The following is a 21,290-nucleotide window of genomic DNA, read 5'->3' as shown; positions in this document are numbered from 1 at the left end:
GATGGAAGCATCCACAGACATTCTTGGCCATTTCTTCCCTCCTGTGTCTTGGGCATCTCACCCCTGAAATGGGTGACATAAATGATATCCTTGACATGATTACAGCTCTCCCTGCCCCTTCACATGCTCCTCCCTCTAGACTTGAGGTGAGTTCCTTGGAGTGTGGCAACACCATGATCCTGAAGCAGATTCCCCTTGCATTTCCCCTACTCAAGGGTGATTCAGCTCTGAGCGCAAAGGGCAAGGTAGACTTCTCTAGGTCCCAAACAGCTCCCCACAAGGGCTATGGTAATTTTCCCTCTGCATGTGCTCTAGGAGGGCCCTTGTGGCCCCCAGAAGCAACGATATGGGTTGGGTAGAGGAGGAAGGCATGCCGATACAGCTTAGGGGCTTTCTTCTTTAACAGGAATGAATTTGACTCTTCTCCCTCTTTACACTAGGGGAAGGGGAATGAGAAGGGGAAGGGTGGTTCGCTTTCTTATTCTAGGCTGAAAGGCCAATATTCCAAGGGCTCAGACTTGAGCATCTGTAGATTCAATGCAGCCTTTTCCTGGCCATTTCACAAAGCAGTTTTATATACCTTACCAGCCAGCCTGGGTCTGTCACACTGGTGGGAAGAAGTACAGTGTGCAGCTGCCCTGCTGGGCTGGCACATGGCAGGAAACACATTTCACTGGGACTAGGTTACAAAAGGCTACCTGGAGGTTCCTGGGGGTGAGGAAGAGGTGAGAGGCTTGGAATCTGACTGCACGGGGAAGCCAGCAGTGCCCACACCTAGCCCAGTGCCTAGGGAGTAGCATTCTTGCATGGCAGAAGGTAGGAGGAACACAGATCTGCAAGAGGTCTGCGTGGGCTGAGTAAGACTTCCTGTCCCAATCCCCGGGGCTCTGGGAATCAGCAGCCCCCAGGTGTTCCTGGATTTGTAGCAAGGACTAGAAAGGCTGAAGCAGAAGCCTGGCGTTCAACTGGTTCCCACTCGACTTCCATACCCATCTGACAGGAACCTGCGGCCCACAGCCACATGCTGAGGCCACACTGCAGATGGACTCAAGTGCCAAGGACTTGGCATGCCCAGGACCCAGGAGGAGGGGCTCAACAAATGCTGGATGATGAGAACACAGGAGCAAAGCTGAGCTTTCTGCCTTTGGGTTCTGCCTTTTTCTTACCATCTCTCAAGCTGTTCTCAACCTTCTTGATACCATGTACAAAGCAACCAATGTCACTGGCCTGGCTGGGGTGGTACTGGATGGTGCCAGTGCCTGTTCTTACAACCTGACCAGTGAACCAAGTAAGAATGGAGGGCAAAGCTCTCTGGAAACCAAGTGGGAGGTGTGATGCCTGCGGCGGACTGAGGTGGAGGTGATGGCATACTTCTCTCTCGCTGAGATCAGGGGCAGCACTTCTAGCAGCTGTTTTTGTCAAGGAAAAGAAGTCAAAGAGGAGGGTCGGAAGGAGAAGAAGGAAAAGGGCCCTCATTCCTTTGGGCCAGCAACATGGTAGGAGCCTCACAAACAAATCTCAGGGAATCCTAAGAACTTGGGGTGGAGTCTTGGATAAGTTCATGAAGTTGCTAAATGGCTGTGACTCTCAAGTTCAAGCTCCTTCCACCCTGGCACCCTGCCTCCTTCCATTAAAGGACTAGGCTACATAGGCCTATTCCCTTGGGTTTCAAAAACACTACTATCTCAGAGACAGCTTCAAATTTCCCCATTTTTTTGAAGTGTGCATGGGGTCTCAGAAGTAGTAGAGAAACACAAGTGTGTGCTCAGAGTAGGCAGTAGACAGTTCAGACAGAAAGATGACCCTGTTGCCCTCTGGCATGCTAGGCTTGGCTCCTCTGCAGAGATCTGTGGCAACACATACCCCAAGGGACCCCCAGAGCTGCTGGTAGCACAGGAGTTGGGGGAAAGGCTGGTGTGCACTTCTGAGCAGCAGCTGAGAGCAGGACCATGTATACATGTTTGTTTCTTAATGCCTTGTGACAGTGACAACGAAAGTGGGAGCCAGAGGGAGAACACCTAGCAAATGATGCAGGCTCTGTCCCTGGCCTCATTTCCAGTTTATGTGTGGAATACTGGCTGGTCTTGCACCCTCTTTAGTGCAGAGCTGCTGGCCCAGTCTGCTAGAGAGGAGTCCCTAGGGCATGCCCAGGACAGGGTAGCGATACCAATGTCAGGCCTTGCTGGCTCCTTCCATGGGATTCTGGGGTGCTCTACCCTTTAGGCAAAGGGAGATTTTTTTTGTGGTGGTGGTATGGGAGATTGAACCCAGGGACACTCTACCAATAAGCCATACCCCCAGTATTTCTTTTTTATTTTGAGAAAAAAGTCTCACTAAGTTGCCCAGGATGTCCTTGAACTTGTGATCCTTCTGCCTAGCCTCCTGAGTAGCTGGGATTATAGGCATGTGCCACCAGGCCTAGCCAAAAGGGGAAATCTAAAGCAGCAAGTGTGCCCTACCAGCAGCACCCCATCCCAACACCTCAGGACTAGGAGGTGCAATCCAACCAATTTGGTGAATTAGGCTGCAATGAGGATAACCCAGAAAGGTGAGCCGACTAAAGTGCAGGCCTGGGGTGCTCCATCTTTACAGAGTTTGCCCACACTTCCACACAGCGTCTTTTCTAGTGTTTTCCCCACTGGCACCAAGTCCCTGCAGGCCTCCCTCCCTCCCACTCCTCATGACCCAGCAGTGGCCAATCTGGCTGGTCAGATGGTCAGAAATGGCTGGCAGCCCTGGATGAACTCCCTCTTCTTTTTCCCCTAGCAGGAGGAACATCAGGACGGACACTGTCACAAATGCCAGGCTCCAGCTTCTGGCCAGCATTTATCAAAAGCTCTGGGCAGAGCCTTGCACAGGGCTGGGTTAATTCCTTGGCCAGGATAAGGCTTTCCTAGTCCCAAGATAAGACAGGTTACTTCCATCCCAACATCAGGGTCTCTAATGGTAGGAGACAAAGGAAAAATAAGCACCTATTTGTGCAGGTCTGCCAGCTCAGGGTACCAGAAAACAGGAGGCTTTCTGCTTTTAGGAGAGCCACATTTGCTCTCCTTTAAAGAATGCTTTATAGCATTTCCAGAGAGGGGAGGGCGGGCATAATGAGTCAAGAAGCTGGGCATGGGCCTGGGCCCCTGAACAGAACTGGGAGAAGAGTCTCCTGAAGAAGCACATGCTGGCCACCACACTCTCCTTGACTCTGCTGCAAACCCCCTGCCCAATGGAACCCCTCAGTGCTGAGGAACCCTGACTGGTCTTAGAACAGCACCCCTAAGCTTTCAGGTGACCCCCCCCCCCCCATGGAATTGTGATTCTCCTTTGGTAGGGGCAAAAATGAGATCCCTATCTCAGAGCTTGTTCTGCTATCTGAGCAATTTGAAGGTCAAAATTCGTGCATGTATTTTTCAAAGCAAGTTCGTCTATTCTCAGAGCCACAGAGATGTTGAAAAGGGACAGAAATGAAAAGGCCCATTGAAGCTGTCCACATTTACCCACAACCCAGCCTCCCACCTCCTTCCTCTCTCCTGCATAGCATCTTTATCTGCCAGGAGTCCTATGGATCTAACAGTACTTTGGGGCCTACACCCTTCCCTACCCCTAACCTCTGCTGTTCATAAGCCTCCCCAGCTGGTGTGTGTCCAGGAATACCAGGTGTTGGTCTTCACTTTTTCTTTTAAGTACTGGTTGAACCAGTTAAACTAGTCTTGCCTTTCCTAAGCTTGGAAGAAAAAAAGGAAAAGAAAAAAATCTGGCAGGCAGCTACTGGAGATATTTGGAACTCTCTGCTCAGGCCAACCCCCATAATAAGAAAAATACTACTTCTATTTGTCTCATTTAGGAGGTTTCTACTTTTTTTCTTTGGTGGTCGACTAAATTCCATCTTACAGAACCATCATAAATTTTCTAAAACTTTCCCCAATTGTTGCCAGCAACTTTGGAAGGTGAATGTGTGGGGGTGTAGATGGGAAGTCTCCAAGGGCAGTGACCAGGAGTTTCAGTGACTTTTCATGAGAAAATAGAACTTCTTCATCATCTAAGAAAGCCTCACCTTGCGTTCTTTCCAGAAAGATTCAAAGAGTTCACACCTCAGAGACTCCAAATGTCTTTAAAAGATAAGGCAATACAAAGCACACGAGGCTAAGGTGATGAGAAATTATGGTAGAATATATTCCTGGAGAAACCATCTGTGGCCCTAAAGTGCGAGTGCTCCATCTGAACTAGAATGCTCCTGGTATGCCCTAGGGACTCCTCTCTTCACACACAAACACACACACACCCCCAGGTTGCAAATGCAGTCCTCCCTGCTAAAAAGGTTTAAGCATTTTCAGAAGACAAAGATTGAATATGAGGAGTTCAAGCCACCAAAGCCTCCTTTCCACATTACTCATATACACAGAGGGGCTGGAAATTGAGTCTGAAGCACCTTCATCACTTTCATACAACTCTACTCACAGGATAGGAAGTGACTGGCCTGTGGCCTCTCTGCCTCTGGTGGTAAAAGATTGACTTAAAAAAATTTTTTTTATACAGTGTCTCACTATGTTGCCCAGGCTGGCCTCAAACCTATGATCCTCCTGACAAAGCTCCTGAGTAGCTGGGGTTACAGGTGTGCCCATCACACTCAGCAAGGATTGCCTATTGCAAAAGAACCTCAAGTTTATTTTTTATTTTGGTGTTGGGGATTGAACCCAGGGGTGCTTTACTACTGAGCAACATGCCCAGCCCTTTTTAAATTTTATTTTGGGACAGGGTCTCATTAAGGTGCTGAAGCTAGCTTCAAACTTGAAGTCTTCCTACCTCAGCCTTCCGAGTTGCTGGGATTACAAGTGTGTGCTACCGTGTCCGGAAAGAGCCTCAAGTTTAAAGACTCTAGCTTACACATATGCACATACGCGCACCCCAGAAAGGTGGCATCTCAAGTAAGATGAGGGGAAAATGAGAAACAGAATAAAAATAGTAGCCCTCGACCTCCAGCTGGCCAATATAAGGGACCCTCCCCTAGGCTGCTGGTGGGAGGGCGACCAGGAGCACCAGACACTCAAGTGCTGACATAGAGGAGTTCCTGGGGACATCTGAAGGTGTCATGGGCAGTTCTCTGGGAGAAGAGCTGGAGACCCTCAACTTCCCATTTTCTGGCATGGTGGTGTGGGATCACTCCTAACTCAGGGTGGCCCCGAGAACATTCTGTCCTTCACAGCTATTCCTCAGTTCTTCCTTACAACTCTAAGGGCCAAGTCTGCTATAAGGCATCTTTGTGTTCTTATGACAGCAAGGGCAGTGTCTACAGAGAGGTCTCCCCAGCAACACATAGGACAAAAAAGTCTTCAGGAGGCGTCAATACATGTGGGGCAAAAGTGAATAGAGCATTTGAGGCTGTGGGTGGGGAGGGCCATGAGACACAGGGAAGACTACTCTCCCTCCATGGTTCCAGACAGAGATGGTCAACAGGGACAAAGCTGAGCTTGAGTGTGGGAAGCCTGGAGCACACATAACAATGGATCCAGGAACATGGCGGCCGCCAGTCTCTGGGGAACAAGGAAAGGCTGTCTACTGGGAAAGAAAGGGTTTCCAGATACTAGGCAGGAAATATAGGGAAAGGAAACACCAGGAGTAGAGTCAGGGCATGATCTGCCCTGTAGCTGAGGAAAGCAGGTAGCATTCCTGCCCACAGAAATAATCTTTTGGCCATGCAAGTTAAGTAAGAGATTTGAGAATACAGGTTGAGTATCCCTAATCAGAATATCTGAAAACCTGAAGTGCTCCCAAAATCTGAAACTTTTTTTCCCTTGGTGTTGAGAATTGAACCCAGGGCTTTACACAGGCTGGACAAGTGCTCTACCATTGAGCCAAATCCCCAGTCCCCTGAAATCTTTTGAGTGGTGACATGGCTCCCCCAAATTTCAGATTTTTTGGATTAGAGATGTTCAACTGGTAATGTCTATGTAAATGTCCCCAAATCTGAAAAACTCCCAAATTTGAAACACTTCTGTTCTAAGCGTTTCAGTTAAGGGTTACTCAACCTGTGGTAGGATATGTTTTCAGCAGAATTGAGCAGATCAGATTAGTCACCGATTTATTTCCCAGAATCAATGGCTGATGCTTTATGTGGGAAGAACATATCTGGTGTGAGGAAAGCCTTTCCAGGAAATGTCCATTGTTAGGATGGGGGCAAGGAAAAACAAGTCTCAGATTCTGAGATACCATAACTTCTAGTCCCTGCTCTGACTTTTTTTTTTTTTTTTGTGGCGCTGGGGATTGAACCCAGGGCCTTGTGCATGCAAGGCAAGCACTCTACCAGTGGAGCTATTTCCCCAGCCCCCCTGCTCTGACTTTAATTTGAGAGGCTGGGCCTACTGCAGGGTTAGCCAACACCCATGAAGTTCTCTGATGAACAGAATTTGGAGATCAGTTTAAAGACATAAGAATGGACAACCACAGTGCCCCAGCAGCATAAGCTAAGCGGCACTATGCCATCTATCTGGAAAACTGCCATAAGAAGCCTATGGAAGGCCTTGCCTCTCCCACGACCACTGCCAACCATGTGTCAGGCTCTGTGCTAAGGTAAGGGGTTTTCTGTGTAATATATCTTAGGTCAAGAATCCCATGGATGAGGGAATGCTATCACCATTTTATGGACCAGAAAACTGAGGCCCTACTATGCTAAGCAACTTATCTGAGATAATAGTGAGTGGTAGAGGAAGGTCCAAACTCAGATCAGCTGAACTCTGAATCTTTACTCATAGTATACCCAGGCAGTTGTTGACACTTTTTTGTCCCTGGAGATATTAGGGAGACTTGAATGTCACAGAATCCTGGGCTCCATGATCCCCCCTCCTGCTATATTCACTGCTTAGTTTCAGGGCAGCCTCCAAGGTAGGAAGCCTTGGTGGAGCATTGAGGCTGTGTGACAGCACTTGAATCCATAAAGGGTGTCCTTAGATTCACCGATTCCCTCATGTTCTCTGCTGCAGGGAGTCAGAGGGCTTAATCAGGTGTTCACCTGAGTTGCAAAGTGAGGTGATGACCAGGCTTCCAGTATCCTGTGCATACCACCAGCGCACAGGCTCCTATTCCCCAGGGAGGGACAATGCTCCTGCTAGCCCCCTTTGCTGGCTTTTAGAGTGAGTCTGGCTATCTTGGGGCCTGCTATGGTCAGGTGTGCAAAGGATGAAAGAATGGGTATGTCCATGAAACAGAAGGGGTAGAGGGAAGATTATTGATGAAGCCCTGAGATCTTTCACGGTGCCATGGACCTGACCCTGGGCCTACCTTTCTTGGCCCATTTCTTTGCCACTAACTTGTACTCCCAGCTCCCTGAAACAATAGGTTTCTTATCACCATGTAGGCATTCCTGCCATAAGGCGAATAAAACTGTACAGTTCCCCTCAATCAGAGCCTCTCCCAGAACTGGCTATACCCACAACAACCTCAGGAGGCCAGCAAGGCCCAGCCCTTACCATTGTATGAGAGGCGAGGTTTGCTCAGACACATTATAAAGTGCATTTCCATCTCATCAGAAGCCACAGACTTGGAGCAAATGGGGCACTTGAAACCTGAAAGAGAGGAGAACAGAATGAAATGTCTTCTCCAAATCCAAAGGATCTACAATAAATGTAGACACACTCAAATGATGTGTGTAGGGGTAGCATCAACATGGACAATGACAATCTAGACCATCATGACTGTGGCCTTTCCATCACAGCCTTTGGCTCCCAGTTTTCTCTAAGGCTCTCCTGTCACATACCCTTTGATAATGTTAAACAGAGGTCACCGATATGTGGTTTTAGCTTAATTTTCTTCATGACCCTTTCCCAGTAGGGTCTAGTAGACAACAAGGATAGAGGAAGCAAATCAAGACAGCTGAATAATCAATCTTTTTCTATGGGGGCTACTGGGGACTGAACTCAGGGGCACTCGACCACTGAGCCACATCCCAGCCCCATTTTGTATTGTATTTAGAGACAGGGTCTCACTGAGTTGCTTAGTGCCTTGCCTTTGCTGAGGCTGGCTTTGAACTCATGATCCTCCTGTCTCAGCCTCTTGAGCTGCTGGGATTATAGGCGTGCGCCAACATGCCCAGCCTGAATAATCAATCTTTGAATAACAAAGAATTTAATATTTTTCTACCTCACAGCCTTCAAACCATTTGGCTAGATCACCCTTGGGAGGAATTACCATAGTCATTGGCACCTCCATCCCTCAACCTGCTCAGACTCCTCTCCCACCCAGCCAGGTAGCACCTTCATTCCTCACCCAGCACACCCTGTGCCTCCTTCATGGCTAAGGCAGCTGTCTTCTGGGAAGGAAAGCAGCAGTGTAGCCCTCCAAAGTGCTTCCAAATGTCACCAAGCGAAATAGCTATTTCGAGGTGCCAGGTGAACACAGGGTTTCATGATCTGCTATTTTATTCCCAGAGAAGTTTGGACCATTTATATTCTCAAAGGTTTCATTAGCACTGTTTTAGTACTAGTGAATTCTGGTCAAGCATCTTTTGTGTTGAACTCAATGCATTAAGTAAACCTAATCCCTAGATTTTGTTTTGTTTTGTTTTGTTATACTGGGGCTTGAACTCAGGGGCACTTTACCACTGAGCTACTTCTTCTTACTAAGTTGCCAAGGTTGGCTTTGAATTTTTGATCCTCCTGCCTAAGTCTCCCAAGTCACTGGGATCACAGGTGTGCACCACTATGCTTGGATCCCTAGTTTTCTTTTCTTTTTTTAATACAATAGAAACGAATATTTTCAATCTTATCCATTTTACTTTTATTGAAATAATTGTTAAATAGGTCAATTCTTTTCCATGTAAATTCTATCAAAAAGATTCACTGATATTGAAAAGTTATTTATTTGCATCAAAAAAAAAAAAAAAGCTGCAACACAGCTTTTCTTTCGTGACTATGATTCCTACTTGCCCATCTGCACTTCCTAATATGGCATATCTAATTCCTTATGTGAAGATTTCACACTCCTGTTACTTTTTGGTCTAATTTTTCATCCACAATTTTATTTGATGTTGGTAATGACTGTCTTTAGTATTAGTTATGAAAAGATAAAAGGCCAAGCACTCAAAATTGACTGTTGTTGGTCTCAGAACAGAGAAGAGTTCATACCTTCCCAGTGTTCTTCCTGTGGCTACTTCCCTCATCTGTGTGGAAAGTTGTGACTGGGGTGGGTGGCACTGAGGTAGGAAGCAAGCTGGCACAAGCATTTGCTTCAAGTCTCCCAAATACTCTTTTTTTTTTCCAGTGACAATGCTTTGAACTACAGGACCAAACAGTAAATTCAGGGCCTGGTTAACTATGGTCAAAATGGACACTATATGGAATGGTCCCCAATCCCTTAAGACCTTCCCTCAAAGATTATCAATATCTAAGCATCTCAGCTAAAAAGCCTTGGAAATGGTACCAATCCAGGGACTCCAGACAAATTTTTTTCATTTCTGACCTCTGCACAGTTAAAAAACCAAAAGACTGAAAAAAGAACTTAGGAGTAAAGAGAGTGGTATTCCACCCCCAATTTTCTGGTAGAATTGGTTCTAAAATGCACCAGGCTGATTATTTTATAATCAGTTTAAAAATGTGCAGATCCAGTGCCACATACACAATGGAGAGATGAGGAATGAACCTGAGTCTCAGAATGAAGATGCTCTTCATTTCTAACCCCAGTCCCTTGGTGTTCTCACAGTGTTGTGGTTTTTTTTCCAATTCAAAAGAACAAGGTTTTGTAAACTTTAAGTGGCTACAGGACATCTGCACTTTGAACTTGCTAAGTTAGTATCCTGCTTGCAGACTGAGGGCTGAGACTGTGGTAGCACAGAGGGAGGTACTCTTCAAGGTCCTTTTGAGGTGTTTAAAGTAATCTTTCACCAGGAAAAGCCTTACACTTCCTCACTTTCCTGATAACTTAGAATAGATGCACGGTTACCCAATGTAAGCATATGCACTCCCTGTATTCCAGTGTGGTTCCTTGAGTGCAGAAGGGGGGTCAATTTATAGGTAAGGCGTTGGCAAGCAGGCCACCCAAAAAGAAGGTCTACCAGGACATGTCACCAAATGTGTATGTCATGGGGGAAAAAGGATCAGAGCAACCCTCTCATTATACAGAGGAGAGAATAGGCTCCAGTGAGGCCTTGGAGTCTTGAAAGGTCACATGAGTGACATGGTAAAGCCAAGACTAGACTTCTTAGCTCTGAGCCCAAAGTTCTTCCACTAGGGAAGAAAGAGTTAGCCACAGCATTTTAAGAAAGAGGTAGGGGCTGGAGTTGTGGCTTAGAGATAGAGTGCTTGCCTAGCATACGTGAGGCACTGGGTTCAATCCTCAGCACCACATAAAAACAAAATGGAGGAAGGAAAGAAGGGAGGAAGGAAGGGAGGGAGGGAGGAAGGTTTGGAGGCTGAGAATGCAGCTCAGTGGCAGAATGCCTGCCCACTTCCCTCCATGCATGAGGCCCGGGATTCAATTCCTGGCACTGCAAAAAAGAAAAAAGAGGTAGACTGGGAGATGTTGCCTCTGGAAAGGAAGAAGCTTGGTGACAGGAGGCCTGCATTTTAACTAAAGGGAGGTTAGTACCCCCGGGTGCTTTTGTTATGTGTTATTTTGTGAAGGCTCACAAAATAACCCTATGTAAGTGGGAAATGGGAAGATGACCCAGGTGTTCCAGCTTCAAGACCCTGGCAACTAATCTACCCCTTGTGGACCTTAAACTCCTCATCTAAAAGATAGGGGAATTCATTTTACTCTTGCAAGGATTAAATGAAACAAGAAACATGGAAGTGCTGTGAAAAGAAGTGAACCAAACGTAGGTGGTAGAATCATCATTGGGCCAAGTGGCACTGGATGGGACAGGAACGAATAAAAGGGTTAAAGGAAGGACTTAGGATAACTGCAGTCTATGGTGATGTACTTGTAGGACCCTGAACAAGGGAAGACTGGCCACAGGCCAAGCAGTCTGCTGGAAGTGGCCAGCAGCCACATCTCTGCTGGATCCCACAGTTTCCTTTGAACTTCTAGAGCACTGTGCACGGCTACTGGCACTTTCCATACCGCCAATGAGGAAACAACAGTCTGTTTAACCTCTACGGCACCACCTCTTGGATATGATGATAAAGAAATAACACTTTGCATTTACTGACTTATTTGTATGGACAGTCACTGTCCAAAAAGGATTTACATGCCTTCTCATTGCAAGGTAAAAATAAGGTAGGTGCTGTTATTAACTCTGTTTCACAGACAAAGATATTGAGGACCACAAGATTAAGGAAGCTGTTCTAGGTTAATGCAGCTATAAACAGCCAGAGCTAGGACATGACCAGAGAGTGCCCATGGAGCTGGCACTTGTGTGCCACTGCTGGCTAGCACAGAAAGAGGAGTTACATGGCAAAACGAACCCAGACATGGTCTTAGTGAATACTCATTTCAAACCTTACAACATGTCGTTGCATTTCTCCTGAAGTACCCATGGTTCTGAATAATCCCATCACAATGGTGAATTTAGTTAATTTTTCTGGGAATTCTGTTAATGTGGAAGAACAGAGTTCTGCTTTCCACTTGGCACTGAGCCTACAGTACTGGTTAAGATGTTGGGTTTACAAATTACCTTTTAAATGGAAAATAACAGAAAAAAGAGGGACAGAAAAATACAGAGAGCTAAGGGAAAAAAAAAAAAAAACTAATGTCCCCACTTTCTTTCCTGAAAGGTCATCCGATGATCACGATGGATTCTACTACTCTACTGCCCCAATCTTTTCTCGTAATTGTCCAGCCTTGATTCAGCACCAATAGCCCTAAGGAATGATAAATACTGTGATGTTTGTGAGCTATCTGAAGGTAAAATATCTAGAAAATTTTGATTCCATTTGGAAAGAAGTCTGTACCAAATGAAAAACAGCCCTGCAAACAAAAATAAACCAATGATCTGCAGAGTAATCTAGTTCACATGACTCTGTCAAATTTTCTCAGAGGCCTCAGAAGCACTTGGGAACAGTGAATCAGGGGGGGCTTTACATTCTTTCAAGAGAAAGCCTCAGGTAGGCTCTTCAGAACTCTCTCAAATTGTTCTTAGATCAGATGCTGCCTGGTATACCCTGGAGGCAGGGGAAGAGAAGCCAGCCCTCCAAGGCCTTCAGATGCCTGTCCATCTGCATTTGTTACATGTCTGCCACTAACATGGAGGGAGATGTCAGCTAGCTCAGGCTTGCTGGCCAAGTCTGACCCTCATTCACCTTAAGCCACTGTCTCTTGCATCAAACTGAGGCAAAGGTAGGAACTTGGTTCCTGTCCTTTTATGCCAATGTCTCAGAATGAGGAAGAACTGTCTGACAGTACCGTAGGTAACTTATCTGTGATGGTCCTATTCTGTGCTAGTGGCTCAATAAAGCAAATGATGATATAGGATTCCACTGAGAGTAGCCAAGAGAGTAATTCTAATGAAGACCTCATTTCTTTCCTTTTTCTTATCATCAGATAGGTTGTTTCTACATCCAGAAGAATGGAGGAGAGTCCAATTCATCAGACACTATGCTTACATGGGGAATACCTTGCTATTCTGACATCTACCAAAGACCAAAGCTCCTAAGAGGAGACAAGTCTGTCCTTGTCCCTGGTGACAGTTTTAGTGCCAGGTCAAAGGAACGGCCCATTGGTAGGTAATCCCAAGAACACTCAGAGTCACGTGCTTTGACAAGCATCTTCTTGGGTCAGGTACCCTGGTCCTCAGACATCACCAGGGTCCTTCCCATCTCCTGGTGCAATTAAGGAAGGATGGGGCAACAAGATCCAGTTAGAAGAACTCTCCTAAACCATTATAACACTCAGCTTATAATATAAGTTAGTTTTTGAGCTCTGGGGACCAATATACTTCTCATTATCCCAAACTGCTACTTTCTCCTTTAAGACCTGATTTCCCCTGGCAGGACCATGTGCTGACTGCATGTTGCTCCAGTTTTCTCCCCCTCCTTCTCCTCCCTCCCTATGCTGATGCGCTATTTTAATGGCTGCCCCAGTTCTGCTTGTCTCTGGGATCACCTAAAGGTAGAAGAATCAAAAGAAGCAACCAGGGTAAAGGAAGATGATCACCCTCACTGGGGCAGGCCTCCTGTCTAGGGGAAGAGGAGATATGCGGACTCCTCTCAGCCTGGAGCTCCAAGAGCAACTCCCCCAACTCTGTTCTTACAGGTCAGTTCCCAGTTGCCAACTCTGATCTCTCCCTGTCACATTCTTGTGGGGCTTAATGTCAGTAAAATGGGACTTGACCAAATGAATTTATTAAACAGGATTTATTACAAATAGAAGATCAGAGAGGTAACATGAGATTTGGTAAAGGTATTACATTCTTCATTCACAGACACAAATACATTTTCCTACTAAAAAACAAATGTATAATTTATCAATTGCTGAGGTGCAAGGGAGTGTCTCCTGGAGAACATTTTGAACTGAGGAAAGGCACTCAGAATTGATCCCAGTGGTGGTGCTCAGAATTGATCCCAGTGCCTCACATATGCTAGGCAAGTGCTCTACCACTGTTTTTTGTCTCTTTCAATACCTCTCTTCTAGACTCAGTCTCTGCAGTTTTGTTCTAGGGCCTGGGGGCTCACCTATTTATCCAGGAGACAAAAGAAGATATTTGAAGAGACCTACACTGACAGCTAAAATCAATTTGTGTATGTGTGTGTGCATACCTGTTGTGATAGTTAATTTTATGTATCAACTCGACTGGGTGATAGGGGGCCCAGATATTTGGCTAAATATTGTTTCTAGGTGTGTCCATAGGGTGTTTCCAGATGAGGCTGGCATTGGAAGTGGCAGACTATACAAAGCAGACTGCCCTCCCCAATAGGCAGGCCTCATCCAATCTGTTGAGGGCCTGAATAGAACAAAAAGGCAAGAAAGCGAAACTTTGCTCTTGTTCTGCCTGAGTGCTCCAGTTAGGACAATGAGCCTCTTCCTGCTCTTGCACCATCAGCTCTCCTGGTTCCTGAACTCAGGCTGGAAATGTTTTGTTACTTCTGGGGTCTCCAGTTTGCAGGTGATGGGCTAGGACTTCTCAGCCTCTGTAATCATGTGAGCCAATTCCTTATAATAACTCTCTTCACACAGAGGTTCTGTTTCTCTGGAGAATCCTGTGTATTAAAATGTGAAACAATAAAATTTAAAAGACTGACGATGCCACAAGTTGGTAAGGATGTGGAGCAACTGGAACTTTCATATATTGTTGAGGAGTGTACAATGATAGCCATTTTAGGAAAAGGTCATATTTTTCTTTTTCTTTTTTAAAATTTTATTTAGATGTTGATGGATCTTTATTTTATTCATTTATTTACATATATGTGGTGCTCAGAATTGATCCCAGTGCCTCACACATGCTAGGCAAGCACTCTACCACTGAGCACAAGCCCAGCCACAAAGGTCATGCATTTCTTCATAAAACAAACATACTCTCAGTCTGTGAGCTAAGTAATTTCTCGTGTATATATTTACCCACCTCCAAATGAAAACATGTCTGCAAGTAGACATTTACAAGAATGTTTATCACAGCTGTATTATGGACAGCCAAACTGGCCATTAATAGAATGGATAAAGAATCTGTGGAATGTTCATTTAATACAATGGAAAACTACTCAGCAATAACAGGCAACAAGCTACTGACACATGCAACAAATTGGATGAACATTAAAGACATGCCAAGTTGGGGCTGGGATGTGCTCAGTGGTAAAGCACTTACTTGCCTAGCATGTGCAAGGTCCTGGATTCAATCCCTAGCACCTCACACACATAAAAAAAGAAACAAACAAACAAAAAACAAAAGAGCACACAGGATGATTATAATTATTATGGTAAGTTCTAGAACAGACAAAACCAATTGATCATGGGAAAAAAACAAAAACAAAAAAACAATGGTTGTCCCTAGAGGGTAGGAGATTGAGAAAGTGATAAAAAACTTTCTAGGGTGATAGGAGTATTCTATATCAAGAGAAGGGTTTGGAGTACATATACATGCATTAATTTGTAAAAATTTATCAGATTTGAGATTTTTTTTGTTTGCAAATTTTGCCTCAATCAGAAAAACCCATAAACAAATACAACTACAGTTAATGACATATCCACTGAAGCTTTTAGAGGGAAGTATACTGATGGCTGCATTAAAAGGAAATACATAAAAAAAAGACACATGGATTAAACTTCTTCCAACTTTTCTATGTATTAGAAATTTTCATGATGAAACACTGAACAAAAGCATCAAGCAGGAAGCTGTGTTGTGAAGAGAAAGCAGGGGAAAAAGGTGTGTGTGTGTGTGTTGGCTAAGGTAAATTTAGTGGTCAGGAAAGGCTCTAAGGAGGTGACAGGTAAGCTGAGACCTTGATGCATTAGACCAGCAAGGGTGGAGCATCTAGGCATCATAACAAGGACAGTGGGAGACACATCTGAATCCTTGCATACACTCAGAATACCTTTCTTTCACTGATGGCTGGGTACAGGATTCTTTTGCTCTTGTACCATCAGCTCTCCTGGTTCCTGACTCAGGCTGGAAATGTTTATTACTTCTGGGGTCTCCAGTTTGCAGGAGGCTATAGGCTAGGACTTCTCAGCCTCTGTAATCATGTGAGCCAATTCCTTATAATAACTCTCTTCACATAAAGGAATATTCCTTTTATCTTTAGTGATATAGAGATGAAATTCCACCATCTTCTAGCTTTTTAGTGTTGCAAATAAGAAATCTGGGGGCCAATGTGATTTTTCCCCCTTTGTAAATTATTTGTTCCCCTGGCCTGAAAGCTTGAAAGATTTTTCTCTTCATCCTAAGAGTTCAAAATGTTACCAGGATATGCTAGGTGTATCTTTTCTCATCAGTTATATCTTTCAGTATGCAAACTCAGGTCTTCCTTCTTTTACAGAATTTGTTTTTCCTGTTTTATCATTTCTTTAGTGATTAGTCATGAATGCCATTTACTGATTATTTCTAGCTTTCCTTCTTCAAGCTATACAGTACAGCTGTATTTGCCTGCTCCCTTTGAAGTTAAGGGTAGGTTTACTATCTTAGCCAATAAAATGTGAGTAGAAGTAATGAATACACATCCAAGAAAACTTGAAGAGCCAGTGCATGATTCACCACGCTATTTGCAATGCTGCAGTGGTCAGGAAAGAGGTGTTGAGACAAAGCCTGGTAGCCTGGTAGCTTTGGGTCGCTGGGGAACTGTTGAGAGCTACAGCCCAAGAGGCCCCAGCAAACTTCCAGCTGATTGGCTCACTGTGGCCCCAGCAAACTTCCAGCTGCTAGCTGATTGGCTCCTCTGTGGTGATGCTCATTGGGCTGTTTCCCCGCCCTTTCAGACCACAGAGCTGCTCATTGGGGGACTCTTTTGGCTCCGCCCATGCAACCCAGCCAATCGGCCTCAAGAGCAGGAGGAGTGGGGGGTTGGGAGGCTCATGGGAAGCCGGTGGTGGCAGTTGGGGTCTGAGGGAATTCCTGAAGAGCTCCTGTGGAGTGCCTGTGTGTTCTAAAAATAAAGTTCGTTTCTGCTTGATAAGTGGCTCCTGAATTGTGCCCAGCCAGACTGCGGCAGGTAACAACAGTGGACAAAGTCCCCCTCCTGTCGTGCTGCACACTGCTGCACTAGGAAAATAAATGCATGTGCTAAGCTCCTAAGCTGAAAAGACTCTTGGTTACTATGTCATAATCTAATATCTCTTCCTCCATAACTTCTTACATTGTCTCTGGAGTTTTCTAACTCCCTCCGGGCCCTGCTGGCCTGCTCCTCTACTTGGTTTAAAGAGGTAATAATTGGCACTGGGCATGTATTCTAGCCACTATCTTCCCAGAATGTTGTCTGCTTAGATATTTATATTCTGCTCTTTAAATATACATAATTTCTTGAATCAATAATAATCTATATACTTATCACTTTCAATGTCTGCATTCCATATTGATAAGCTAACATACTGTGCTTAGTCATTTCTTCTATTGAGTGTCAGGATTCCCAACTTGTATTTACTACACAAATTCTCACAGGAGTGATGATGTCCATTCTTTACTCTTTGCACACTATATTCCACCCCCAACATTTTCTGTTTCCAGATTCTGTGCTGACTAGTTTGAAGGAAAGATACTAGAAGTTAGAAAACCCAGACTTTGCCAGTTACCAGCCAAGTGACCTCATACAAGCTATTATAATATCTGCAGTGCTCTGCTTACTGTCCAGAATTGCTTTAAAGCCCAACCAAAGATGGATGCATGAATGTCAAGTAGGTAAGGCAATGTGAAATGTGGAAAGGCCCTCTTATTGGTTGAATTGGTATTGCTCTAATATACTGACGCTTGCTGATAAACCTACCGATTCAAGGAAATTCATAAATTCTTCATGCAAAAAGTGAAAAATGAGTTGTATGTATGCAAAGTACTTTGTAGATTCCGAGATGTCATCATTTGATCACTTATGAGAGCCATCATTATGAACCTTTGGCAGTAGGAGGGGAGGCTGCCAATTATAATTTTAAGATATGACTATGTGGCATATCTTGATTTTACAGTTGTTAAATTTGGGGCTGGAGATGTGGTTTAGTTTAGTTTAGAACTCTTGCCTAGTATGCATGAGTTCAATCCCCAGCACTGCAAAAAGAACAAAAAAGGGGAAATAGAGTTGTTAAATTGTGAGATGGATATGCCTTTTTTTTTTTTTTTTAGTTATTGGCGGACACAACATCTTTGTATGTGGTGCTGAGGATCGAACCCGGGCCGCACGCATGCCAGGCGAGCGCGCTACCGCTTGAGCCACATCCCAGCCCTGGATATGCCTTTAAGCCAAAGAATATATGAAAAATACATACTTGAACAAATATATAGACTCAATCACATACCACATAAAGCTATTCCTGCTCATTTGCTGCAAACCAGAACAGGCTCAGTGAAGATATCGACATGCAGAACAGAGGGAAGAACTGTACAGTGTGCATGTAAAGGTACACAGAGTATCCAGATGTCAAACCCACACTGCCAGCCAGCAAGTCCAACTTGCAACAGCAGCATTCCAGCCACTTGAAGAACAGGAAAAGCATCTGCCAGCAGCAGGAGCTCTGGCGATCTACTGGCTCTCTTCCCTTGACCCTGTAACTCATTTCTTCCAGAGAGAAGAAGGGCTGCTTAGGAGGGAAAGGACTGGAGGCAGGGATAGAGACCTGAAGGTCTGACTGAACCTGAGCAGGTACAAGAACATAAAAACCTTAATGTGAGTGGGAATCAAGTTTCCAACTACTGGCTAACATGGATGTTGACTTATAATTCCTTGTCACCTGGCTGCCATGATTGGACAAGTTTAGGGGCATCCAATTAAAACTCCAAAAGTGTGGATCTAAAGGTCTCCAGGGGAACATTTGGCTTGTATTTTGGAGATGTCTTATTTAAAGGATGGGCCATCTGTTCAAAGAGGAAGATTGTTCAGTATCCAAAGGATCATGCCAGAACTACTTCTAGTTCTTAGACATTAGAGATTACCTAAAAGGAAGGCAATGGGGATAGATCTGGTCAGGAAATGTTTAGTTATTTAACTGAATACCTTGTTCTTGTTAAGTTGCTGAGGTTGTCCCACCTCCATTTCAATCCCCAACATACCATGCACCTATGCTCCTCTGACCCTATACTCATAACCACTGCTGGAGTGGATTTTATAGTGTTGGCACAATGTCCAAGAACACTCTTAAAGGCAACAATAAAAACTGGTCTTTAAGGCTGGCATTGTGGCGCATGCCACAATATAATCCCAGCAACTATGGGAGGGTGAGGCAGGAGGATTGCAAATTCAAGGCCAGCCTCAGCAATTTAGCAAGACCCTATCTCTCAATAAAAATTTGGGGGGGGGGCTGTAGCTCAGAGGCAGAACACTTCCCTAGAATGTGTGAGGTACTAGGTACAATCCTTAGTACCACATAAAAATAAAATAAAGGCATGCTGTCAATCTACAACCACTAAAAAAAAAAAAAGGCTGGGGCTATATAGCTCAGTGGTAAAGTGCCTCTGGGTTCAATCCCCAGTACCAAAACAAACTATCAAAAAACTGGTCTTTAAGCAAAAAAGGCAAGGATTTGTGGACTTTTTCTACATTACAAAAGAAAGGAGAATCACTTCCTCCAGCTTGAGGGTGACATTGCTGGGCAGGATATCAACCTTGCAGGTTGAGCCTTACTCATAGCAGGTGACCTCAGCGACTTTTCCAAAGAAACCAAACTAGCCTGGGAAGTGCCCCGCAGCAGGCTTGCTTCTCCACTGGATATAGACTGCTTTCCAACTCATGTGTCTTTATTGATCTAGTTAAAACCATAACCTTCAACCAGCTTTCCAAATTTTTTTTTTTAAATGGGGAAATATGGGGGCACAGAGAGGGGGAGAAGGAGAGAAACAGAATGAATGTGTGCACATGTATGTTTGGGGGTATGGCTGGAGGAATAAAGGAGAGTTAGAGAAGGGAAAAGGACAAAGACGGGAAATCTTACAAAAATATCTACACAGAATCAATAATTTATTTCTGGGTTTCTAAAGGCAGTGTCCACTCCACTGGAATTTTTTACTGACAAGAAAGAAAATGCTTGAACACACCATTAGATCATATTCAGCAGAGTATCTGACTCACCAGCCAATGGATGTGACATTATGATCTAAGTGACTGTTTATACAAGACCATTTGCTTCACACTGTGTAACTTACATCTATTAATGATGACAGGCCTGGCCTTCATATCACTGGAGGTACACTAGAAGGTTCTTCCATGGCTCCTACTATAATCCCAGGTTGCAGAACACATGCTGCTGTGTTCATTTCACAAAAGCTACCGCTCAGGCTTGGGCCCTAGCAAGGCTGCAAACTGGTTTCTTGCTTGAACCTCGACCCGGCCCCTTCTCATCAAAGCATCCTCTGCTCAGCTGTACCTCCAACACTGAAGCAGATGGAGGCAGGAACTCAGAGAACATGGTCCTGTAGGCCACAACTGTGTTTTGAAATGGCATCTACAGAAGAAGCCAAGAGTAGGACAGAGTTGTTTTGAAAGCTCAACAACAGGGCAGCGATCAGCCCTATCAAAGGAACTATCAGGGTTAAAAAAAAAAAAAAAAAGGCCTTCATGCGCCTTCATGCTTCAGGCCTTGCTTTTCTATCATCCATGACTACAGTGATCACTGAGGAAAAGGTGGGAAGACCTTAGAGAGATATAAAGTACAGACCAAAAGGTAGAAAAGAATTTCCCAGACACATCCGTGAGACACAGCACAAATTAGAAGGACAATGAAATCTAAGGTTCCTAAAATAGTGCATGACCTCCACACACGGTGTGTGAAGTGTATTATTGTATTGTTTTTCTTCTCTGGTGCAGGTTATTTGAATCTGGTACATAAGAATGGGAGGGCAGACAGTGGAAGCAAGAAGGGTAGAGGGCAGACTTCAATATGGTAGGAAGAACATGAGGACACCTCATAAATTTTCAGTAATGGTGAAAGTTCCAATATTAACAAAGCCAAGGATCTCCCAATGATAATAAGTAATATGGCTAGAAAGTGAAAGGTGTGTGATACAATGTAACAGAGTTAAGCATGTCTCAACAGACAAAGAATTACCCTAGTAAGCAGTCTCTGAATTAGACCTTAGAAACATATTATGAGAGGACCACATAAAATGGGAATTCCTTAGTCATTTTGACATTTCACCTTGAAGAATAGTTTTACATTGATTTTGACATTCCCTCATTTCAAGTCAGCACACTGACTTCCCTGAATATAGGCTTCAGGAATAGAAATATTGACAGATATCATTTATTCAAATACCTCCACCTATTCAGGAGGCTAGAGGCAAAGTATTACAAATTTGAGGCCAGTCTGGGCAACTCAGTGAGACCCTATGGAAAGAATGAAAAAACAAGCAGCCACATAGAACAGAAAAACACTGCAAAGGTGCAGTGGCATATATTTGTAAACCCCCCCCCACATACACACTTGGGAGGCTAAGAGGCAGGAGGACTGCAAGTTCAAGGCCAGCCTCAGTAACTTAGTGAGGCCCTAAGTCAACTTGAGACCCTGTCTCAAAATAAAATATAAAAAGGGCTGGGGATGTGGCTCAGTGGCTAAGCGCCCCTGGGCTTAATCCTCAGTTAAAAAAAAAAAAAAAAAAAAGAACAGAAAAACGCAGATCTGGACTCAAGACTCAAGTATTCAAGTACTATTTCTTTCATTATAAGTAATGTGGCCACTTCACCTTCCTGAGATTCCATTTTTTTTTCTTTTTAAAATTTTTTAGTTGTAGATGGATACAATACCTTCAT

General features: G+C 44.4%; 1 protein-coding gene across 2 annotated transcripts in view; it reads right to left on the bottom strand.

Annotated features, from left to right (window-relative positions):
* The window catches only part of Znrf1 (zinc and ring finger 1), a 103,015-nt gene that overhangs the window by 7,386 nt on the left and 74,339 nt on the right, over positions 1–21,290 (bottom strand). For both annotated transcript variants that reach the window (XM_071604295.1, XM_027933302.2), the window contains exon 2: positions 7,455–7,550. In XM_071604295.1, the coding sequence (XP_071460396.1) occupies positions 7,455–7,550 (96 nt within the window). The remainder of the gene's footprint in view (positions 1–7,454; positions 7,551–21,290) is intronic.

Source organism: Marmota flaviventris, chromosome 18 (genome assembly GCF_047511675.1).
Source record: "Marmota flaviventris isolate mMarFla1 chromosome 18, mMarFla1.hap1, whole genome shotgun sequence".
Lineage (NCBI taxonomy): Eukaryota > Metazoa > Chordata > Mammalia > Rodentia > Sciuridae > Marmota > Marmota flaviventris.
This window is presented reverse-complemented; position numbering and strand designations above follow the sequence as displayed.